Source organism: Odocoileus virginianus, chromosome 24 (assembly GCF_023699985.2).
Source record: "Odocoileus virginianus isolate 20LAN1187 ecotype Illinois chromosome 24, Ovbor_1.2, whole genome shotgun sequence".
Lineage (NCBI taxonomy): Eukaryota > Metazoa > Chordata > Mammalia > Artiodactyla > Cervidae > Odocoileus > Odocoileus virginianus.
Window position 1 is genome coordinate 27,161,669 of NC_069697.1, and position 24,472 is coordinate 27,186,140.

Genomic DNA, 24,472 nt, shown 5'->3' on the forward strand with positions numbered 1-24,472 from the left:
CAGAAGTTAAGTCAAATTAATAGATATATAACATCTAGGATTATGACTAATATCTAATATTGTTCAGTTACTCAGTGTCTGACTCTTTGAGACCCCATGAACTGCAGCACTCCAGGCTTCCCTGTCCTTCACTATCTCCCGGAATTTGCTCAAACTCATGTCCACTAAGTCACTGATGTCATCCAACCATCTCATCCTCTGTCACCCCCTTCTCCTCTTGCCCTCAATCTTTCCCAGCATCAGCGTCTTTTCCAACGAGTCGGCTCTTCAGATCAGGTGGCCAAAATATTGGAGCTTTAGCACCAGTCCTTCCAATGAATGTTCAGTGTTGATTTCCTTTAGGATAGACTGATTTGATCTCCTTGCTGTCCAAGGGATTCTCAAGAGTCTTCTTCAGCACCAGTTTGAAAGCATCAATTCTTTGCTGCTCAGCCTTCTTTATGGTCCCACTCTCACATATGTACATGACTACTGGAAAAACCATAGCTTTTTCAGACCACTGTCGGCAAAGTGATACCTCTGCTTTTTAATACACTATCTGGATTTGTCACAGCTTTTCTTCCAAGGAGCAAGCATCTTCTAATTTTGTGGCTACAGTCACCATCTGCATTGATTTTGGAGCCCAAGAAAATGAAATCTGACACTGTTTCCACTTTTCCCCCATCTATTTGCCATGAAGAGATAGGACCTAATACCTAATATGCTCATGACTAAATCTAATACGTCTCAGTGGCAAGTTTGCTGAGCTACAAATCTCAAATGCCCAGCGGTTTGAACTGTTTTGTAGTTCTCAGTAGCATGTGGCAGATCATGATAAGCTACAGCTCATGCTGCAACAACTATAAAAGCTTGGACAGATTACCAAAGTCATGTTTTTGGTGATAAAGGAGAGCTATGGAAGCTACAAGGACAAAAAAAAAATCCAGGAAGATGATCTTTCTTTTCCGAGGTTACGTGCAGATCCTGGACCAGAAGGAAACTAGCAGATCTTTATCTCAGGCATTTGCACAGGGTTATGGTTAGGAGCCTCCAACACACACAGTTTTCCTCTATATGACATTTATTGAGTTCAAAGGAGGAAGACCGAAGGCTGGGAGCCAGGATGAAAAAGCAGAGTAGAATCTCTGTGGTCCTGTGGCAGTCCCAGTGGAAGAAGGAACCTTGCATCAAACCTAAGACAGGTGTTCCTGATGAGACATCTGCCAGATTTTGAAGCTATACAGAGTAAGAGGCTAAAGAGCTCATCTCAAACCTCTGAACAACAGAACTAAATCTCCTTTGGTGTTTCAGGACTGAGCTAACAGAAAATTGCGTTTCCAAATCAAAAGCCTAAGAGGGTCACGCCAAAAGAACAGAGATAAATCAGAGGTAGATCGAGTTTATTTAAAATGGCTGCTCAGCCCTGACTAAGCTCAATTCCTGACTAGATTGAAGAAATCAGTTTGCTCCTGCCAACCAAACCTTGTCTAGAGAGAAATTATGGCACTTGAAGCTTCTAGTTTCTTTTTATATGGTGTGGCCAGCATATGTAGTGTCCAAATTATAATCAAAATGCTTAAGACCTGCAAAGAGGCAGAAGCTATGAATAGAGAATTGAGAGGGAAAAAACTCAAGAAATATAGGCAAACAAATGATCCAGTTAGTAGGCAAAGATTTTAAAATAACTGCCGTAAGTATGTTACACAAAATGAATTGCCTCACAGGCACAAATGACTAGAGAAAAGCCACAGGTCTTTTATAAAACTAGGGCCTATACTAGACTACCAAGGCAAAGAATAAAATAGAGAAGAAAAGGGAGATATTCAAGATGAAGAATCAATTAAGCTCAAGTCAATATGTATTATATATAAAGAAATAAACAAGTCTAACAAAATCCAGGTTACTACCTTAAAAAATTGGTTTACTAGTCCTCCTCTGAAAAACAGAAGACATTACATTGCAAGCATATCCAACTTCTATCTCTTCTGGAAGGGGAAGTTCTATGTATTAAAATTTTATACTTCTAAGCTACAAATATACCTACATAATTCTGAATTCTTATCTGTAAATAAGACATCTTAAAATGTTTGCCTTTTCTAAGAAATAACTGGTAATATAAATTCTATACCCCTATAAAAAAGACAAAAAGAGAAAACTTTTATACTCATCTTTTCAAACAATCTATGTCATCTTATTAAAAAACAACTCCATGATCAAATGTTGTAAGAGCAAACTACTACAACTATAATTAAGAGATAACTTAAGAACCCTAAAAATGAATATGATTATAGGAAAAATATCCAAATGAAATTTCATTATTTTTCTACTGAGAATAGATCCTTTACATATCCAATGGAGACTATATCTTTAAATCTAGTTAACAAATATACTGAAGAATGATACCAAAATACATTACCGAAGGAAATTTAAAAAACCATTTTTCCATTCTATTAGGTTGGTGCAAAAGTACTTGTGGTTTTACACTGTTGAACTTTGTCATTTGATATTAGAATATATTCTTAAATGTGGTTGTTATACATCATTTTATTTTTTTTGTTATACATCATTTTAATGCACATTTCTTGCTTTATATTTTCTTGCTAATGACTTATTATTTGCTGCGTATTTTATATTTATTTTAGATTATGGAAACGATGTTAGACAAAATGCAAACTGGAGAGATTTTCTTGGGTTCAAAATGGGTTGTAAAGCAGTGGAGACAACTCACAACATCAACAACCCATTTGGCCTAGGAATTGCCAATGAACGTACAGTGCAGTGGTGGTTCACGAAGTTTTGCAATGAAGAAGAGAGCCCTGAAGACGAGGGCAATGGCCGGCCATCTGAAGTTGACAATGACTAACTGACAGCAATCATCAAAGCTGATCCTCTTACAACTACACGAGAAGTTGCCAAAGAACTCAACATCGACCATTTTACAGTCGTTCAGCACTTAAATTGGAAAGGTGAAAAACCTCAGTAAGTGGGTGCCTCATGAGCCGAATAAAAATCAAAATAATCGTCATTTCGAAGGGTCATCTTCTTTTACTATAGGCAACAATGAATCATTTCTTGATCAGATTGTGATATGTGATGCAAAGTGATTTTATATGACAACTGACGATCACCAGCTCAGTGGCTGGACCAAGAAGCAGCACCAAACTCGCACTAAATAAAAGTCATGATCACTGTTTCGTGGTCTGCTGCCAGTCTGATCCACTACAGCTTTCTGAACACTGGCGAAATCATTATATCTGAGAAATATGCTCAGTAAATCTGAGACGAACCAAAACTGCAAAACTCCTGCAGCCGGCACTAGTCAACAGAAAGGGCCCAATTCTTTTCTAAAACACCTGACTGCACATTGCACAACCAACCCTTAAAAAGTTGAATGAAATGGGCTACAAAGTTTTGCCTCATCCACCATATTCACCTGATTCTCACCAACCCACTACCACTTCTTCAAGCATCTAGACAACTTTTTGCAGGGAAAATGCTTCCACAACCAGCAGGAAGCAGAAAATGCTTTCCAAGAATTTGTCAAATCCTGAAGCACAAATTTTTACACTATAGGACTAAATAAACTTATTTCTTGTTGGCGAAAATGTGTTGATTATAATGGTCCCTATTTTGATTAATAAAGATCTGTTTGAGTCTTGTTATAATGATTTAAAATTCATGGTGTGAAACCACCAATTACGTTTGTACCAGTCTAATATTTCATTGGTATTTTAAATATATTAATCGAACAATTCAAAAGAGGAGAATGTCAATTAAAAAATGATAGTGTACCGTGAGAAACAGAATTCTAATTGTTTCTTTAAACACTCTTTTAGTTCTTCTGTAGAAATTGCTGAGTTGCTTTCTCCTGATGGTAGAAAACGAGAGAGAGAAAGTTAACACCTAATTACCACAGGTAGTAAACTCTACATATTATTCTTCTAAGAATAAGCCACAAAGTATGCACAAATTAAAATCACCAGAAAACTGTTTTTTCACTTTTTTAGAATTCAGATACACATGGTCTAATAAATTCTTTCAACTTATCTGTTCTTATTTGTTTAGACAGATTTCATGTCAGTTTTAAAACTATATATTTTATCAAGCAATTAACAAATCATCAGTAATACTAAAAGCACCTGAGTATCATTTTGTAAAACACAGTCGTCAATACTTAAAAAAATGTGATAACTACTTATTCCTTTAATGAAAACTCAAAGAACTAAAGTAACAGTAATCTAAATTTGAAGACAGGAACTACACAAAGTGGGATATATGTATATGGCTCCACATTTGTATTACTGGTAGTAAACCTGATATAAGTCACACTCCTTAAATTTCTCTCTCTCAGTAGACTTGTGGTACTCAAGGTGTATGTGTGTGGGGAGGGGAGATGGATTGGGAGTTTGGGGTTGGTAGATGCAAACTATTATATAAAGAATGGATAAACAAGGTCTTACTGTACAGCACAGGGAATTATATTCAATATTCTCTGATAAAACATAATGGAAAAGAATATAAAAAAGAACATATATGTATGTATGTTATTTTGCTGTACAGCAGAAATTAGTAACACGGTAAATCAACTATACTTTAAGGAAAAAAAACCTACTTCTATCTTTTTATACTCTTTTCATTGCTTAATTTTAGAGCACTATATCTTCCCAGGAATATTTAAAGCATTCAAATGTCCAAAGGATTGGACCAACTTTCTAACAGCCCTCTATGCTTTCTATTTAAACCCAGAACATGATTTTTCAGACTAAAGCCTGGAAAACCATCAGTTCTTACTAGATTCTTACAAAAAACACCACCTGCTAAAATCATATGATATGTCCTCTTCTTTAAAAGCACTAATGATTAACTAAGCTAATTTCCTTTAAATACACTGATAATAGGATATATGTATACATACATTTTGTGCATGACTTTACCATTACTTTGTCTTATATGCAAGACTCAAAATGTCATTAGATATTAATTTCATTAAAAATAAAAAGCATTCTATTTCTGTGTAGTATATGCAACCCTTCTAATACAAAATTCATCCACCAAAATGCTTAAGCTTCCAATGTCATTATAGTGAACCTTTAAAAATACAACTGGTTGCCACTTCACTTAAACCAACTCTATGTTCAAAATGTAGCCAGTGGTTAGATATTTTACAACATGAGGGAGTAAAACCTAATCAACCTTTATTTATTTATTTATTTATTTATTTTTTCAACCTTTCATTATTATATGGAACTACCATCCCATTTCACTTGAGGAATTAACTTTCAAGCTGGCTGACCTGAAAAATCTAATGCAGATATTTATAACAAACTAAGGACAAAGGTTTATAGACCATGACTAATGTTCAGTTCAGTTCAGTCGCTCAGTCATGTCCGACTCTTTGCAACTCCATGGACTGCAGCACACGACACTTCCCTATCTATCACCAACACCCGAAGCCTCCTCAAACTCATGTCCACTGAGTCGGTGATACGGTCCAACCATCTCATCCTCTGTCGTCCCCTTCTCCTCCCGTCTTCAGTCTTTCCCAGCATCAGGGTCTTTTCAAATGAGTCAGTTCTTCACATCAGGTGGCAAAAGTATTGGATTTTCAGCTTCAGCATCAGTCCTCCCAATGAATATTCAGGACTGATTTCCTTCAGGATGAACTTGTTGGATCTCCTTGCTGTTCAAGGGACTCTCAAGAGTCTTCTCCAACACCACAGTTCAAAAGCATCAATTCTTTGGTGCTCAGCTTTGTTTATAATCCCAACTCTCACATACATACATGACTACTGGAAAAACCATGGCTTTGACTAGACAGATCTTTGTTGACAAAGTAATGTCTCTACTTTTTAATATGCTGTCTAGGTTGGTCATAACTTTTCTTCCAAGGAGCAAACGTCTTTTAATTTCACGGCTGCAGTCACCATCTGCAGTGATTCTGAAGCCCAAAAAGATAGGCTGTCACTGCTTCTCCATCTATTTGCCATGAAGTGATGGGTCCAGATGCCATGATCTTAGTTTTCTGAATGTTGAGCTTTAGGCCAACTTTTTCACTCTCCTCTTTCACTTTCATCAAGAGGCTCTTTAGTTCTTCTTCACTTTCTGCCAGAAGGGTGATGTCATCTGCGTATCTGAGGTAATTGATACTTCTCCCAGCAATCTTGATTCCAGCTTGTGCTTCATCCAGTCCAGCATTTCTCATGATGTACTCTGAATATGAGTTAAATAAGCAGGGTGACAAGGAGCCTTGACGTACTCCTTTCCCTATTTGGAACCAGTCTGTTGTTCCATGTCCAGTTCTAACTGTTGCTTCTTGACCTGCATACAGATTTTCAGGAGGCAGGTCAGGTGGTCTGGTATTCCCATCTCTTTCAGAATTTTCTACAGTTTGCTGTGATCCACACAGGGCTTTGGCATAGTCAATAAAGCACAAGTAGATGTTTTTCTGGAACCCTCTTGCTTTCTTGATGATCCAACAGATGTTGGCAGTTTGATCTCTGGTTCCTCTGACTTTTCTAAATCCAGCTTGAACATCTGGAAGTTCACGGTTCATGTACTGTTGAAGTCTGGCTTAGAGAATTTTGACCATTACTTTGCTAGCGTGTGAGATGAGTGCAACTGTGGGATAGTTTGAGCATTCTCTGGCATTGCCTTTCTTTGGGATTGGAATGAAAACCGACCTTTTCCAGTCCTGTGGCCACTGCTGAGTTTTCCAAATTTGCTGACTAACGTTAGCAAATCAGTAAAGGAAATCAATCTTGAATATTCATTGGAAGGACTGATGCTGAAGTTGAAGCTCTAATACTTTGTCCACCTGATGCGAAGAACTGACTCATTTGAAAAGACCCTGATGCTGGGAAAGATTGAAGGCAGGAGAAGGGGACAACAGAGGATGAGATGGTTGGATGGCATACTGACTCAATGGACATGAGTTTGAGCAGGCTCCAGGAGTTAGTGATAGACAGGGAAGCCTGGCGTGCTGCAGTTCATGGGATCACAAAGAGTCAGACATGACTGAGCAACTGAACTGAATATAAGTAACTAAGCAGTGATAGAAATGCCTACTCCCTATTTCACTTATTTTCCAAAGAGACTGGAAATTAGAAAAATGAAGTTAGGTAATCAGGGTCTGTGGTCTATTTTTAGGTTCCTTTAAATTTCATCCATTTTAAATCCAAGCAACTACCAACCTATGCCAACAAAAGAATGTGGAGGGAAAAAAACCCATTATCTCACAAGCTGAACTACAACAGAATTATGATTTAATACAACCTTTTCCAACAAAATTAATCCCATACACATACACAAATAACACACATATATAATCTCAAAATTAATACCATTTAAAACGCATTTCTCCTTGACAAAAGTGATGGGAAAATCGACAGAGCTTGCGCTGACAAGTTCTGTCAAGTCCCACTAATAGACCAAAAAACCTGGACTCTCGGAAAGACTGTAATTTAGGTCTCTTTTAACTATGTTGACTGTTTTTTCCTTTTATCGTTAACTTCACACTTTCTTTCAATAAGATCTTTAAAAATATTTTAAAAATTACAATATTCATGTGTGACCATTTTATTGATAAAAATCGCCTAATATTCCATTAATATAAACTTCTTTTGAAATAATAAAACAGACTGATCAATGCTACTAATTACTAGAACAATGATAAAGTAAAAACTGGAAGTGGGAAAAGACTAGCACACTGCATTCTCATTTTACCAATAAAATCATAAAGTTTACCAGAAACATCATATATTTGATAATTCAGATCTTCTGGCCCCAAAATCATTCCATCAGTTGATTCTTCAATGCCTGTAGTATTTCTTGCGGTTTCACAAGATGAATACATTACTTCATATTCCTTACACATATCATCTGCAAGTTCTCTATTACCTGTATTAAAGAAAACATACTGAAAGTAAATCGTAATTCTTTAAAATCCTATCTTTAGGTACTCTGGGCAATTGTCTTCTATAACAAGATTTCAAAGAATTCTATCAACTGGGAAAATGCCCATATGGTTTTAAATAAGAACTGTCTTTGACAGGACGTAAGCTTGACCATTAGAAATAAGCTAAAATGATTAACAACAAGGGCTTCCCTGGTGGTCCAGTGGTTAATACTCTGCTCTCCCAATGTGGGGGCTAAGGTTCAATCCCTGGTCAGGGAACTAGATCCCACATGCTGAAACCAAAGATCCCATATGTGGCAACTAAGACCCCGTGCAGCACCCCCCCCCCCCCAAAAAAAAAGGATTAAAAATAGCTTAAGGACTTCCCTGGTGGTCCAGCGGTTAAGAATCTGCCTGCTAACGCAGGGGACATGGGTTGGATCCCTGGTCCAGAAAGATCCCACTCGCCTTATCTACTGAAACCTGCACACTCTAGAGCCCACATGCAGCCAAACAAACAAATGAATTTAAAAAACCAGCCCAAACTTACACAGTACTATGTATATGACAGTTTCACACACATTATTTACTTAATACTCAGAAAATTCAATGCCAAACTATTATTGCCAATGTTTTACAGATGAAGACAACAGGCATGGAAACATTAAATCATCTGCCCAAGATCAAACAGTGAGTAAACAGCACTGTCAATGACAGTAGATCACAACTAACTTACAAATACCATATTATACATGGGTTAAATACTGAGCCCAAAGACACAGCTGCTCTCTGAAATTAGTGACAATCTACTCATACTGGATATAAATAAGAATGGTATGCAAACTACATGTTAAACATTTATAAATATATCTTATCAAATAATCAAAGGATGTACCCCAAAGTTCTGTAAACTGGTTGGTCAAATGTTTAACCAAACTGTGATGCATTCTGATGAAATATTTAGGACTTACCCTCAGGAAGAGACCCTGATGTAGCTGCTGTTTCATGCCAAGAGCTTTCAGTTCCATGAGCTACTGGCGTAGCGTCAGTATTTCCCGGAGGTATTTCTTGCCATACTTTGGCATTAGGATTTAAACCAGTTCCTTTAGATGTCACCTGCTAAATAATTATAGGATTCATTTGTAAATTTTAAAAGTTAGTGCGCATTAAAATTACAAATTTAGATTAAATAAACAATATTTTAAAGTTTTGGGCTCAACTTGAACTATAAACCTTTTAAGCAGATGAACTTGAAATGTTTATATGTAAAATTTAGCTACCTATACAATAAAAATATCTCCATAAAATACTATTAATATAGACATAATGCTTTACCCCAACCTACTTACAAATATTATAGTTAAAACTATGCACATTATCTTGGCCATTTGCATTATCAAGAGCAATTTTCAAAGTAAATTTTTATTGCCATCTAACTTGTGACAGAGACCTTCAAGTCTGAATGATTCCATAAATGGAAACTTTTTTCCAAGTCAAAACCAGCATTCTGCCTTACATTAGAATGCACTATTCCATCTGTCCTTAAAGTGTATATTCTTAATGTCTAAAACAATTATTTAACATATTACCATCTAAAGTGATCATTTGCATACATCACCTAATCTCTCTCTCTCACACACACACAGAGCAGAAATGGATCATGAGGCGAGGGGTGAGAGAGAAGAGTATTCAAGAGGTAGAAGGAAAGGAAGCAGAACGCGCACATATACATTTCTCTCATCACATTCAATCAAACAACAGGGTTGATCCTTCTCAAGTACACTAATGATCCTCTCCATAGAGTTCACTCCTTTTCCATAAAATTACTTCTGTCTTCTCAACTGTAGGCCCCTCTCCTGAATGACAAGTACCAGAAGGTACAGCAAGGAAGCTTTATGACCTGCAGATACCAGGGATTTGATTTTCACTAAAGAATAATTGGCACACATTGAGCCATTTATCAGGACATCGTCATAAATTCTGTCTACTTAAGAGTTCTTACAACTGACCTTGACTCATGGAGTTTAGGGAGAGGCGGGAAAACAGCCTTTAAGTATCACCAACACCAATATATAGCCAAACAAAGCAGAACTCTGGATAGGAAGAATTGAAGGGCCTCAGAGAGAGCTGCTGAGAAGACTCAGCTTCTGACAGGCCTAATTGCACTTCCTGTAATTATGTACCATGAAATTCCCCTGTACCCTTGAACCTAATAAACTGATTTTTCACTTTGAGTGAGTTTCCATACTTTGCAACTAACATGGCTAACATAACTTGAATGTATGAACCAATGAAACATTGTTTAATTATACTCCACAGCTTGCATGGATCTTTGGATTCCTTTCACATATCAACTGAAATCCAATCTGGAAAAAAGGAGAATACCCAGACACAATGCCCTTTTCCATGTCAAGGTTCATTTGTATCTTGGGAACAGGGCTGGGCCTTGAAATGGTGGTGTTAGTGGACATTATTTTACTACTGACACTGTTTAGAACTGTATATAAACATCTGGTTTTTAGTCAATTTTATTATTTTAAAATTCTCTACAGACAATACACCCCCTTCCTGCATTCACCAGGGCAGTGGCCTCTCACCACTTGGCCTTTGGAGTAAAGGGGACTGAATGTGATTTGGGAATTTTAAGTATAGCTTAATTTCTGACTGATGGCAGAAAAGAACTGTGAAGAGTTTGTGACAGCCTACCCTTCCTGCCACGGAAATAACATTTAATTTCGTGTTAAGCATTTTGACAGAAGAAAATTTATTTATTAATACATATTAACCCTCTCTCCTTTTACTCAATTCTGAAAATACCAATATGTCCCTACCCTCCAAAATGGCAAATAATAAAGACTATGGTTCTCAGAAAAATCAAACTGCTAAATCTTGACAAATACAATAAAAGAGTAAAAAATTCATTTCATGAGTAAAACTTGTACATGAAAAATATAGAGAAGCCATGTATCTACTAGAAATACCCTTAACTAATAGAACGGCTGTGGCTTTAGTAAAGCAAAATAGGTAACAACTATAGATAACTACATGCAAAAGTTGAGGCTCTATAATCACATATTCAAAACCCAGCTTTAACATTAACAATTGTGTGATTGTGGGGATATTTCTTAACTCAATTTTCTCAACTATAAATTGAGGTAAGAATTCCTTATTTTAGAGACTTTCCTGGTGGTCCAATGGTTAAGAATCCACCATGCAATGCAGTAAACAGGGGTTTGATCCCTGATGGGGGAACTGGGATCCCACATGCCTTGGGGCAACTAAGCCTCGGGCCACAACTTGAGAGCCCACAAGCCACAACTAGAGAGTCTGAGTGCTGCAGTGAAAAATCTTGCGTGGCACAGCTAAGACCCAACGCAGCCAAACAAAGAGGTCCAAGGTGGACTGCTTAAAAAAAAAAAAAAAAAAAAGAATTCCTTATTTTAAAAAGTAAATATTAACAATGAAAAGCAACTGACATGTATAAATACTCCATCTTCTTTTTTACAAAACATGTTGATTTTGAATAAAAGTTATTTGGCTGTCTCACCCTCAAAAGAATACTATGCAAACACTAATGCATTAATCAAAATAACTGTGAGGGATGGTCAAAGTTAACTATTTACATAAATGTAAACTATTACATTTACATAAATGTAAACTATTATGTCATAGAAAATTAGCTTTAAAGAAGCAAATACAAATCGCAAGGAGAATGGTTGACTACAGAATAATACAGAACTGCAACAACAACAACAACCTGAAAACAAAGACTAGGAAAATAAAAGTCTAAAAAAACCTCAGAAATGCACACAAATAGGAAAATAAGTACCATTTTATGCTTATTAGATTAGCACTTAAAAATAATTCCTACCTTGGCATAAAATTTTCAAACTCATTATTTTACTGAAGACTATAAAACGGTGCAACTTAGCTTCCCACATTCTAGTATTATTTATAAGAATAATAATTTATAAGAGCCAAGAAATGGAAATAACTCAAAGTCAAACAAAGGAGCAAAACAGGAAATTAAAACACACTCACTAGATAAAGTGAGTTACACAACCACTCAAAGTTATAAAGAAGGAATCCCCTGGCAGTCTAGTGGTCAGGACTTGGCATGTTTCGTTCACTGCCAGGGCCCAGGTTCAATCCTTGGTCAGGGAACTGACATTCCCCCAAGCCATGTGGAGTGGTCAAAAAAAAAAAGCCCCAGAGCTTCCCTGGTGGTTCAGTGGTAAAGAATCTGCCAGCCAATGAAGAAGACACAGGTCTGACCCCTGATATGAGAAGATCCCACGCTGAGGAGCAACTAAGCCCAAGTGCCATGACTACTGAGCCTGTGCTCTTGAGCACGGGAACTGCAACGACCGAGTCCACAAGCCCTGAAGCCGGTGCTCTGAAACAAGACAAGCACTGCAATGCAAAGCCGGGGCACTGCAACTAGAGACTAGCTCCCTCCTACCACAACTAAAGTCTGTGTGGCAATGAAAACTCAAGAACAGCGAAAAATAAATAAAATAAATAATAAATAAATAACAAAGAAACACCTCAACAAAGCTGTAAAGATACACTACCACATTTATTAACTCTAAAGGGAGGTATTAATACATCACAAAAAAATTGCTATCGATTAAACCATGCCACGCCAAATATTGTACTGATGAATTATGAAAAATATAAAAATGGAAAGTGATTTCACACAATGGAATAGAAAAAACATCACCACAATAACAAAAGCAAACATGTTAAGCAATTCTCTGGGCTTGGAGCTATACTGAACACATTTATGAACTCACTGACTTCTTAAGACAAACCGTAAGTACTAATATTTCCCTCTTACGTGTTATCCTATTATATGAGAAATAACATATCCAACTAAAGATATACAAAGATTAAGTATGGAGTCTGTATTAACCTACAATGATTACAACTCACAGATTATTACAATTGTAAAAAATCACATAAACATGTGACCATGGCTAGGAGAAAACATGATCTGCTACAATAACTAAATCAGGGGTATTTTTTCTCTACAAAGCATTTCATTAATATATCATTCATGGGATTTCTCTGGTGGTTAAGGCTCTGTGCTCCTAGTGAAGGGGCCTGAGTTCAGTCCCTGGTTGGGGAGCTAGATTCTACATGCGACAACTAAAGACCCCACATGCTGCAATAAGAATCAAAGATCCCAAGTGCCTCAACTAAGACCTGGAGCAAATAAATAATAATTAAAAAAAAAAATCAAAGCATTCATTAAAATGTTGCCTTGTTGATGTTTGACAGCAAACAACAAAATTCTGTAAAGCAATTATCCTTCAATTAATTAAAAAGTATTCTAAAAAATATGTTGCCTTAAGTCTGTCATAAAAAAACATGAAACTTAAAAAGGTTTATTACATCCATTAAGGATTTTCAAATCAGAGCATAAATGTCAGTGGGGAATTCCTTGCTATTACATTATCATCAAAGATAATTTTGTGCCCTTTGTGCCTGCATATATGTAATATATACTCAATGTTTATTTAAATTTCTATAAATTGTGACCAATTATCTTTGATCATCATTCTTTTTTTGCATTTCAGATGTTTCTTCTGCATCATTTTCCTTCTTCCCCAAGAACATCATTCAGAACTTTTTTTTTAGTAAACTCTCCAGTTGTGGTTTCTCAAAAAATACATTTCTATCCTCTACTTGGGCTGTATACAGAAATCTCTCTAGGCACATAATTCCTCTTCAGCACATTAAAGACCAGGAATTGAACCCAGGGCCCCTGTATTGGGAGCATGGAGCCACTGCCCCACTGCCTTCTGTTTGTACTACTGCTAATCAGAATCCAGTCACTAGTCTAGCTGTCATTCCTAATCTCTCTTTCAACTCTGGTGCTTAACCCTTGTCAATGGTGTTTTGCAATCATAAGCCTAAGTGTGGAATTCTTCATTATTCTACTTGGAGTTCACTGAACTCTTTGAAATCTGATGCATTTTTCACCAATTCTGTAAAATATTCATTCATTTACCTCTTCAAATTTGCTCTTCACCAACTTCTCTATTACTTCCTCTGGAATGCCAATAAAATAGTCTGTACCTTCTAATCCTGTTTTCCACCTCTCTTTGTATCAATCTCTCTTTCTTTCTTATTTCCCACATCTTTGTCTTCCTGAGAAATTATATCCTGAGCAATTTGAGATCTTTCTTCTAGTTCATCAATTCTCTCTTCAGTTGTTTCTAAGATGCATTCAACTTGTACAGTAAGTCTCTAAGTTCTTTCTACATTTTCATTTCAGAAGTTCCTTTTGGTTCTTCCCTCAAATCTATCCGATCAGTATTTTGTTCTCTGATCATCCTTTCAGTGTGTGTGTGCACTCAGTTGCTCAACTGTGTCCAATTCTTTGCAATCCCATGGACTATAGCTATCTCCTCTATCCATGGAATTTTCCAGACAAGAATAATGGAGTGGGTGGCTATTTTCTCCTCCAATCCTTACAGTACCTTCCTTCTTTCTTTTGCCATACCACCACAACCAGATTGAACCTGGGCCTGTTGCAGTGAAAGCTCAGAGTCCTAATCACTGGACCACCAGGGAATTTCCAGTTGCTTCCTTCTTTTAAACATTCTAATTATATAGTCTGTATCTGATAATTCCAGTATGTGTAATATCCAAAATCAAAGGGCTTGAGTTTCTGCTGAGATTTTTTTTTTTAATGCTAAACCATGTTCATTAAGACTTACGTGTTTTATGATTTTGTTCCACACACTTGTTTTCTTTGAATCTTTATTTGTGGGAATTTTAATGGTTGTTTAAAATGTGTTCTTCAGGAGAGGATTTGTTTTCTTTCTGTTGGATGACTACACAGTAAGACTATCAATCTGTATCACTTAAATTTTTCTTTAAAATCTATCTATCTGGTTGTGCTGGGTCTTAGTTGCACCAAGTGGAAGCTAGTCACCTGACCAGGGATCAAACCCAGGGCCCCTGTATTGGGATCATGGAGTCTTAGCCACTGGACCATGGGGGGAGTTTCCATGACTTAAAAGTTTTCAATATGGGTTTTTGGAGAACAACAAGTAGTGGGAATTTCAGCCCTACCTTGCATCAAAGAGGATTTGTGGTTAATATAAGACCCCTCTTTGCACCAACCCAGAGCCAAGACTAAAGCTGACCAGTTTTCTTTTTCTCTGATAGAGCTTGTTTTTTCCGTTAGGGTGCTGTGTGCTTCAGTGAAAGATCCTGTGTGGCACAGGTAAGACCCAATGCAGTCAAACAAACTGGAAATGACAATCCACTCCAGTATTCTTGCCTGGAGAATTCCATAGACGAGCCTGGTAGGCTATAGTCCATGGGGTTGCAGAGTCAAACACAACTGAGCACGCATGTCAGCATAACCCAACCATGCCTGCAAGCTTGGGGTAGATAGGGTCAGGTGTAATTAAGTTTGAAGTTTCAGGGCTTCCCAGGTGGCGCTAGGGGTAAAGAATCCATTTGCCAATGCAGGAGACTCAGGATACTTGGGTTTGTTCCCTAGTCCAGGAAGGTCCCACATGCCAAGGGGCAACTAAACCCATGCCCCACAACTACTGAGCCCAAGCTCTAGAGCCTGCAAGCTGCAACTGCCAAAGTCATTGCGATGAGAAGCCCTCGCACCACAACAAATAACAGGCCCCATTCACCGCAACTAGAGAAAGCCTGTGTAGAGCAACAAAGACTCAGAACAGCCAAAAATAAATAAATCTAAAAAAAAAAAGAGCGAGAAGAACAAAGTACTAATATTGGCACTTTAAAGCTAAACTGAAGAGGAATTCCAACAACTAAAAGTGAACTATGGTATAACAGACAAAAATTTACTCTACTCTGCCACCTAGTAATTATGCAGTCACTGATCTCAGCTTCCTTGTTTTAAAAAATGTAATGGCTGCTCTACCAAAACTCCTTATGTTTTTATAAACCTTGGACACCTGCCTTTGTCTTGGTCACTACTTCTCTTTCCTTCTTGTTATTTGTACATACTTCTAATTTGTTACCACTGTAATAGTTTATTAAGTGTTCTTTACAACAAGGCACTGGACTCAATCAAAAAAGGCAGCTGGGTCATCCTCTACTATTTCAGCTATTAAAATAAACCAGGCTGAGAGTAGACCTTCAACTGGCAATCTGAATGGAATAGTAGAGGCATAGGTGCAAAAAAAAAGAAATTAATGTTTGGATACTGTATTTACCCTTCTGATGTGACAGAAAATCAGAGTTGATACAATCTTCCTTTTTTTCATATGCCTGTTTAAAATAGAAGTCTTTTATTGGAGTGCTTCTTGGCTTATGATTTCAGGGCTGACAAAGCCTTTCACAATAAACATCAAAACCAATAACAAAATGTCAAACCTAGCAAGGAAGCAAAAGCATCTTTGAAGTAGCACCAAAGATAAATAACCAAAGCAACATCTGAGCTTAGAGTTGGCTCAGGGCAAAGAACAATCAATTTCCTTCTAGTACCACCAGCTAGCCCCAACAGGACAGGTACACAGATAATTTTTAAAAACCTCTATGGAGGGCTTCCCTGGTGGCTCAGTGGTCAAGAATCTGCCTACCAATGCAGGAGACACTGGTCTGATCCCTAATCTGGGAAGATTCCCCGTGTCACAGAGCAACTAAGCCTATGTGCCACAACTACTGAGCCTGTGCTCTAGACTTCAAGAGGCACAACTTCTGAGCCCATATGCCACAGCTACTGAAGTCTGAGTGCCCTAGAGTCTGTGCTCTGCAACAAGAGGAGCCACCGCAAGAAGCAAATGCACCGCAAACACATAGTCCTCCCCGCTTACTGCAACTAGAGGAAAGCCCACGCAGCAACAAAGATCCAGTACAGCCATAAATAAATAAGTAAATAAACAAAAACTATATTAAAAATAATTCTATGAAACCTTCCTGACAGTTAAGACTGCATACTTCTTCCACAGCAAGCAGTATAGGTTCAATCTCTGGCCCAGGAACTAAGATCCCACATGCCCTGCAGCAAGGCCAAAACAAAGAAACAAAATCTCTAATTTCCTGGTAGTCCAGTAGTTGGAACTCTGTGTTTCCCCTGCAAGGGGCACGGGTTCAATGCCTAGTCAGGGAACTGGGATCTCACCAGTTGAATGGTGTGGCCAAAAAAAAAAAAAAAAACCAATAATAAAAAACACTTCTAAGTAGCAATTTTACTTTTAGTTTTTTTAGGTAGCAATTTTAGAAAGCAAGTCATCTTTACATTTGCTCCTATGCAGAATGTGAACAGTGCATGCTTATTAGTATTCAGAATCCACTCTGGATAAATTAGACAGCAAAGTAAATAAAAGGTAGTGTCACTGTCACTGGAAAGGCTGAAAAATTAGATGCAAAGGTAATCTCACAAAGGTAATCTCAGCAAAATAATGTTGCTGAAGTGGCTTGATGAGGAAATCATTATCCATGCCACCATCAAGTGGTAAATGCCAAAAGTCAAATCCATCACAACTTTTATTATTACCAGTACCAATGTTACTTCTCCATCAGGAACTCAACCTTGCAACTATTAACTCTACTTAAAGCTGACCACCTCTACTGCCACTCCTGACTACAAAATGGAAGTTAAGAATAGAGCCCTCATTTCCCTACACTGCATATATTTTCACCTGTATGTGTGGTCTGACTAGCAGCTCTTAGTAACATGCCTGCATCCATCAAGGTATAAGGGAATCTTGGAATTTGAGTTTTGACTAGTATGGTCACTGGAGAGGCCTAACTCATTATGTAGGCATTTCTGCAAATATAGAAAGCTACTCAAGAGCTAGGAGACCCCAAATATGACAAAGAGATTAAGACTAATATTTAACATACAAGAGATTAATATATTGTCCCATATATACTTATTTATAAATAAATACACAATATTGGGGAACTATGATTTTTTTAAACTTACCTTTTACTTACTGATGGGATGTACTAGTTCACTGAGCATTTAATAATCACTCAAAATAATTAACTAGATGCCTTTCAGCAACATACTACCCATAAATGTGATATCTCCCTTGCTAATGATGCCAAGAATAACCAAAGTGTGAGGTCTGTGGCATATAGACAGCAGTACACCTGGGCATATTTATGTTTTTCACCAGCCTAGTTTAACAGTACACTCGAAAAGCCATTAATGTACACAAGAAGACATATAAGAATGTATATTGTAACACTGCCCGTTAGTCAAAGACTGAAAACCACCTAAATGTCCACCTATAGACAAATGGTTAAATAAAACACAGTATATTTCATAACACAGAACACTATAAGCAAAAAAAAAAAAAGACTGGAGCCCATTATACAGAGTGAAGTAAGCCAGAAAGAAAAAGACCATTACAGTATACTAACACATATACATGGAATTTAGAAAGATGGTAACGATAACCCTATATGCAAAACAGAAAAGAGACACAGATGTATAGAACAGACTTTTGGACTCTGTGGGAGAAGGCGAGGGTGGGATGTTTCAAGAGAACAGCATCGAAACATGTATATTATCTAGGGTGAAACAGATCACCAGCCCAGGCTGGATGCATGAGACAAGTGCTCGGGCCTGGTGCACTGGGAAGACCCAGAGGGATCGGGTGGAGGGAGGTGGGAGGGGGGATCGGGATGGGGAATACATGTAAATCCATGGCTGATTCATGTCAATGTATGACAAAACCCACTACAATATTGTAAAGTAATTAGCCTCCAACTAATAAAAATAAATGAAAAAAAAAAAAAGACAAGTCTACATACATCAATGTGAAAGTGCTTCAAGGCATATTGTTCCATGAAAAAATTCAAGGTGCAAAACAATAAGCATTTTTAAATTTATATTAACAAATACATAAGATCATTGTACAGATAAGCATATTGGTATGTAAAAACAGAAAAGGTCTGGAAGGTTACTATTAACTGCAAACTAGTTAAAGATCTGCCAAACACGGAATATGTACTAAAACAAGCAGGAATATATCAATTGCAAAATGTGAATTTTAGGGAATTCCCTGGTGGTCCACTGGTTAGGACTGTGTGCTTCCACTGCAAGGGTGTGGGTTTGATCCCTGGTTGGGGATCCTGCATGCCACGCATCACAGTTTTAAGAAAAAAAAAAAAAAAATCTGCAACACCTACGTAAAGCAATCTGTCAATACTGATGTGAAAAACTTCTAAAACATTCACCATATGAGCTACCACAGTAAATGTTAGTCTAAGAGCTTCACACACAAGAATGTTCTTCATAGAATTACTCAACATAAAGAAAATTTGGAAAATGACAATGTCCATCAAAAAAACAAGTTGATGTGTCTTTCTATAACAAATAATCTTTAAAATGACACAATAATGAACCCAACAAGTAAGTTTAACAAGAACAAAGACTTATTTTTCCATTTAAATTTTAGATAACCACCTTTGACTCATCTTTTGACTAAGGTTTAATAAAGAACTCCATAAAAATCCTTATCTCTCCCACAGAACTATAAATAAGCCTGTGAGGCTACAGAGTTATATAAAACATCTATTAAAGGATGTAAATTATCTAAGTGCATGCTGAAACTATCTACCAACATACACATATAAGCACACACATACTCACAAACCACCACAAAAATATTCAAATTGTCAGTGTGTAAAACTAACAGATCAACACTTCTATTTCTAAGCAATACATGTCATTACTGAATAAGCCAAAAGCAGTCTTCATCACTGACCCATTTTATGCTAGTTCCTATCTGGGAAAAGATAAAAAGAAAAGGAAAAAAAGGAAACATCAATTTCTTGGCAAAACAATACCCTCTGGTCAAAAGAGAGCAGTTTCAAGGTAACAGAACCAAGAGTTAGGAAAAAGTCACCATAAACATGGCAAAACCATCTCTGTGGTCATACACAGATTTGACCACATATGTTTGGTCAAAACATAGATTTGTTTTACTTACCTATTTACTATCAGAAACAGAAATCCCATGCCACTTAACCCTACAAATGCTGAAAAACAGAAATAAAGTAAATAGAATGATTAAATTCATTTGCCTTATGGCAGATCAATCATCTAGGTTTAATTTTTACATCTCCAATATTGAGAGGACCACAAAACTACATTAAAAAGAGAGAATTCCAGCAGTTACGAGTCTGTGCTTCCACAGCTAGGCGGATGGGTTCAATTGCTAGTCGGGGAACTAAGATCCTACAAGCTGCACAGGTGACCAAAAAAAAAAGACAAAACAAACACCTGTCATTTCATCCAGCATGAAACTTCAGAGTCCTACTAGAATAAGCTTAGGGCATTTTATAAAAAATAAAAATGAAAACTGGGAAAATTTCACCCTTCTCACAAGGAAGGACAGTTAGCATTTACGAAACACCGAATTCATCTTCATAACAACTACATTAAATTTTATCATCTACATTTTGCAGATACGGAAAAACTTACTTTACCTAAATGTAATCTACCCAGGGTTATATAGCTAATAAAGACAGAGCCAGAATTTGAACCTAGGCTGTCCGGAGAGTGCCACTACACTACAGTGGCTCTTAACCACTATACTACAGTGCCTCAGAGAAAACTTTAAGACAAATAGTTAACACTATTTAAGGAACATTGCAAATTTCCTTATCAAGTCAAACAGTCCCTGGCCCAAAGGCTAGTTAAGAGTGGGTAACAATACAGAAGAAATGGATACAGAAAAAGCTACCAGATAAGAACTAGAGTACTCAGGGGAGAAGTCAATTGAGCTCTGCAATGGTTCCTATCTTAGGGCCATGGTACAACTAACTTCCAGTTAGAAAAAAAAGAAAAATGGTAGTCTGTACAATAAAATTTACCCCTTATAACAAAGCACTTATCCTAACTTGAATTATTTCGTCTGCAAGCTTCACAATGGCAGTGAACTCATCTATGGTTTACCCTTCTCTAGCACTCTGAACAGATCAACAGTAAAATTTATATGCTATATGCGAGTTTCTTAAACTCTAGTGCTTATAAGAATCATCCGGGGACTTTTAAGAAAAAGGAAGATTCTGATTCAGCAGTTCAGAGATAGGGCAGAGAGTTTGTATTCTAACAAGTCCTGGGTAAAGAAGTTTGCTGAGGCTCACACTTTGAACAGCAAGGGAACTGGACCACCCTAAGTCATATGCCAAGTTGTCAAAAATCAGGATTCACTTATTCCACACCCAGAAGAAAACCTTAAGTTTATTCATCAATAAAGCTATAACTGCTGGTCCTCCACTATCAGAGGAAAAGATAAGTTCCCTAAATTCTCACTACTTCAGTCAGATGACAGATGATGACTGCTTTAAAAAAAAAAAAATGAGGCTGCCATAGATTACCAGCTTAACTTTTGGAGTCATGGATTGCTCTAATATATAATCAGACTACTTACAGAAAGTTCTACTCAGATTAATGCACCACCTTATTGTTAAAGATTAGGAACCCAACTGATAGGTATTTAGCATTTACATAGTCATCAAAATAAAGAAGGCAATGCCAAAGAATGTTCAAACTACCACGCAATTGCACTCATCTCACATGCTAGCAAAGTAATGCTCAAAATTCTCCAAGCAAGGCTTCAACAGTATGTAAATCAAGAACTTCCAGATGTTCAAGTTGGATTTAGGAAAGGCAGAGAAACCAGAGATCAAATTGCCAACATCCTCTGGATCATAGAAAAAGCAAAAGAATTCCAGAAAAACATCTACTTCTGCTTCAACGACTACGCTTAAGCCTTTGATTGTGTGAATCACAACAAACTGTGGGAAATTCTTCAAAAGACAGGAATACTAGACCACCTTACCTGCCTCCTGAGAAACCTGCATGCAGGTCAAGAAGCAACAGTTAGACCCGGACATGAAACAATGGACTGGTTCCAAATTGGGAAAGGAGTACGTCAAGGCTGTACACTGTCACTCTGCTTATATAACTTATATGCAGAGTACATCATGAGAAATGCTGGACTGGATGAAGCACACGGTGGAATCAAGATTGCCAGGAGAAACACCAATAACCTCAGATAGGCAAATGACACCACTCTTATGGCAGAAAGCAAAGAGGAACTAAAGAGCCTCTTGATGAAAGTGAAAGAGGAGAGTGAAAAAGCTGGCTTAAAACTCAACATTCAAAAAAGGAAGATCATGGCATCTGGTCCCATCACTTCATGGCAAATAGATGGGGAAACAATGGAAACAGTGACAGACTTTATTTTTTGGACTCCAAAATCACTGCAGATGGTGACTGCAGCCATGAAATTAAAAGACGCTTGCTCCTTGGAAGAAAAGCTATGACCAACCTAGACAGCATATTAAATAAAGCAGAGACATTACTTTGCCAACGAAAGTCCATCTAGTCAAAGCTATGGTTTTTCCAGTAGTTGCGTATGGATGTGAGAGTTGGACCATAAAGAAGACTGAGCGCCAAAGAATTGATGCCTTTGAACTGTGATGCTGGAGAAGACTCTTGGAGAGTCCCTTGGACTGCAAGGAGATCAAACCGGTCAATCCTAAAGGAAATCAGTCCTGAATATTCATTGGAAGGACTGATGCTGAAGCTGAAACTCCAATACTTTGGCTACCTCATGTGAAGAGCTGACTCACTGGAAAAGACTCTGACGCTGGGAAAGATCAAAGGCAGAAGAAGGGAGAGATGACAGAAGATGAGATGATTGGATGGCATCACCAACTTAATGGACATGAGTTTGAGCAAGTTCCAGGAGATGGCAAAGGACAGGGAAGCCTGGCGTGCTGCAGTCCATGGGTTTGCAAAGAGTCAAGACACAACTGAGCAACTGAACAACAAAATACCAAGTCATTTTACTTCAGATTGGTCATCTGATAAAGTCAACAGCTAATTATACAAATGAGCTCAAAAAAACCTCAAAACTCAAATACCAAAATAATCCTTTTCAAAAAAGGACAACTTTTAATTTCTAGTGTGTACAGTCAAGTGAGCAAACCATTTGTTATGGAAACTGAAATGAGACTTATCTTTCACAACTAATATGTGAAAGAAAACTCACATGTATTTATTGTGTACCAGACACTAAGTGCTTTACATTGACTGTCAATCCTCTTAACTCTTTGAACAGATAATAAGTACAAATATTATCTCATACTTTAACATTATCCTGAATTTACAGATAAGGAAACTGAGAAACATGTGTTAAACAATCTGCACAAGGTCATACTAGAAAGTTGCCTAACCTGAGCAGGCAGCCTGGCCCCAGAGTCCATGTTCTTAACCATTCTTTTATGCAATCTTTCACATAACTGTATCTTATCATTATTACTCAGTCACTGCCCTCCTATTTTTTTCCTTCCTCCAACTCAAAAGAATAGAATAGCCCTATTTCCCTTAGCTAGCTCAACTGTAATTCTCAATGCCTTCAACAACAAATACTTTGATACCAACTTAGAACACTGTCTTGCCTTTTTAATGATATGGGGGGGAAAAACTTGCCAACAAGCACACAGTGAGCCTCTAATATCTTCTGAAAAAAATTATCATACAAACCAAGACATTTTTGAGAATAAAATGGGACAGTTGTTCCAAAAAACAGGTGTACACTATGACTGTTCAGGTCAAAACGGGAGGTGTGGCCAATTTTACTTGTTTTGCAGTTTGTAGTACCCAGTGAAAATACCGCCCAACTCTACACTGTATAAGCCCGTGATTACTTCTGACCTTTCCGTCCTGACACAGAAAATACTCTTCTCTTCCCTCAGTAATATATAAACCAAACAAAACTCAATTCCACATCCTTGGCTCTCTGCCTCTGCTCATACCATACTACTAGTAATATTCATCTAAAGTATTCCTCTGTCTTTAATTTAGAGCCAGTCATTAATATATAGAGAGAGATTTTCTAAACTGAAAATTGGTTCAAATGTCTTGACAAGGCAATAGACAAGAGAGGAAGCATGAGTATTATGTGATATTCAAATTACTTTTCCTTACATTTACTTACACTTACACATTAGAAGGGTTTCCCTGGTGGCTCAGATGGTAAAGAATCTGCCTGCAGTGCAGGAGACTTGAGTTCATTTCCTGGGTTGGGAAGATCCCCTGGAGAAGGAAATGGCAACCCACTCCAGTATTCTTGCCTGGAGAATCCCATGGAGGGAGAAGCCTGGTAGGCTACAGTTCACAGGGTCGCAAAGAGTCGGACACGACTGAGTTACTTCACTTTCACTTTCAAAGTATAAAAACTTTAAGGTAATTAACTGCTTTGCCTTACCGAGAATCAGAGCAAATTAGTAACAAGCCTAGGATTAGGCAGAACTCAAAGATATATGTGTCTCTCTCTTATTTTAAAATATAACTTATTTTAATTGGAGGCTAATTACTTTATAATATTGTAGTGGTTTTGCCATACATTGACATGAATCCGCCACAGGATTACATGTGTTCTCCATCCTGAACCCCCCTCCCACCTCCCTCCCCATCCCATCCCTTCTGGGTCATCCCAGTGCACCAGCCCCAAGCACCCTGTCTCATGCATCGAACCTGGACTGGCGATCCGTTTCACATATGATAATATACATGTTTCAATGCCATTCTCCCAAATCATCCCACCCTCGCCCTCTCACGCAGAGTCC

The 24,472-nt window shown here is 37.5% G+C and overlaps 1 protein-coding gene across 7 annotated transcripts in view; it reads right to left on the bottom strand.

Annotated features, from left to right (window-relative positions):
• LARP4 (La ribonucleoprotein 4) overlaps nucleotides 1–24,472 on the bottom strand; it is a 71,839-nt gene that overhangs the window by 37,662 nt on the left and 9,705 nt on the right. For 4 of the 7 annotated variants that reach the window (XM_020908156.2, XM_020908160.2, XM_020908159.2 and 1 more), the window contains 3 exons: nucleotides 8,845–8,992; nucleotides 7,723–7,875; nucleotides 3,772–3,847 (listed from right to left, as the gene is read on the bottom strand). In XM_020908156.2, the coding sequence (XP_020763815.1) occupies nucleotides 3,772–3,847; nucleotides 7,723–7,875; nucleotides 8,845–8,992 (377 nt within the window). Of the gene's footprint in view, nucleotides 1–3,771; nucleotides 3,848–7,722; nucleotides 7,876–8,844; nucleotides 8,993–19,818; nucleotides 19,868–24,472 lie in introns of all 7 variants that reach the window. The other 3 variants (XM_020908158.2, XM_020908155.2, XM_070454448.1) reach the window with 2 other exon arrangements.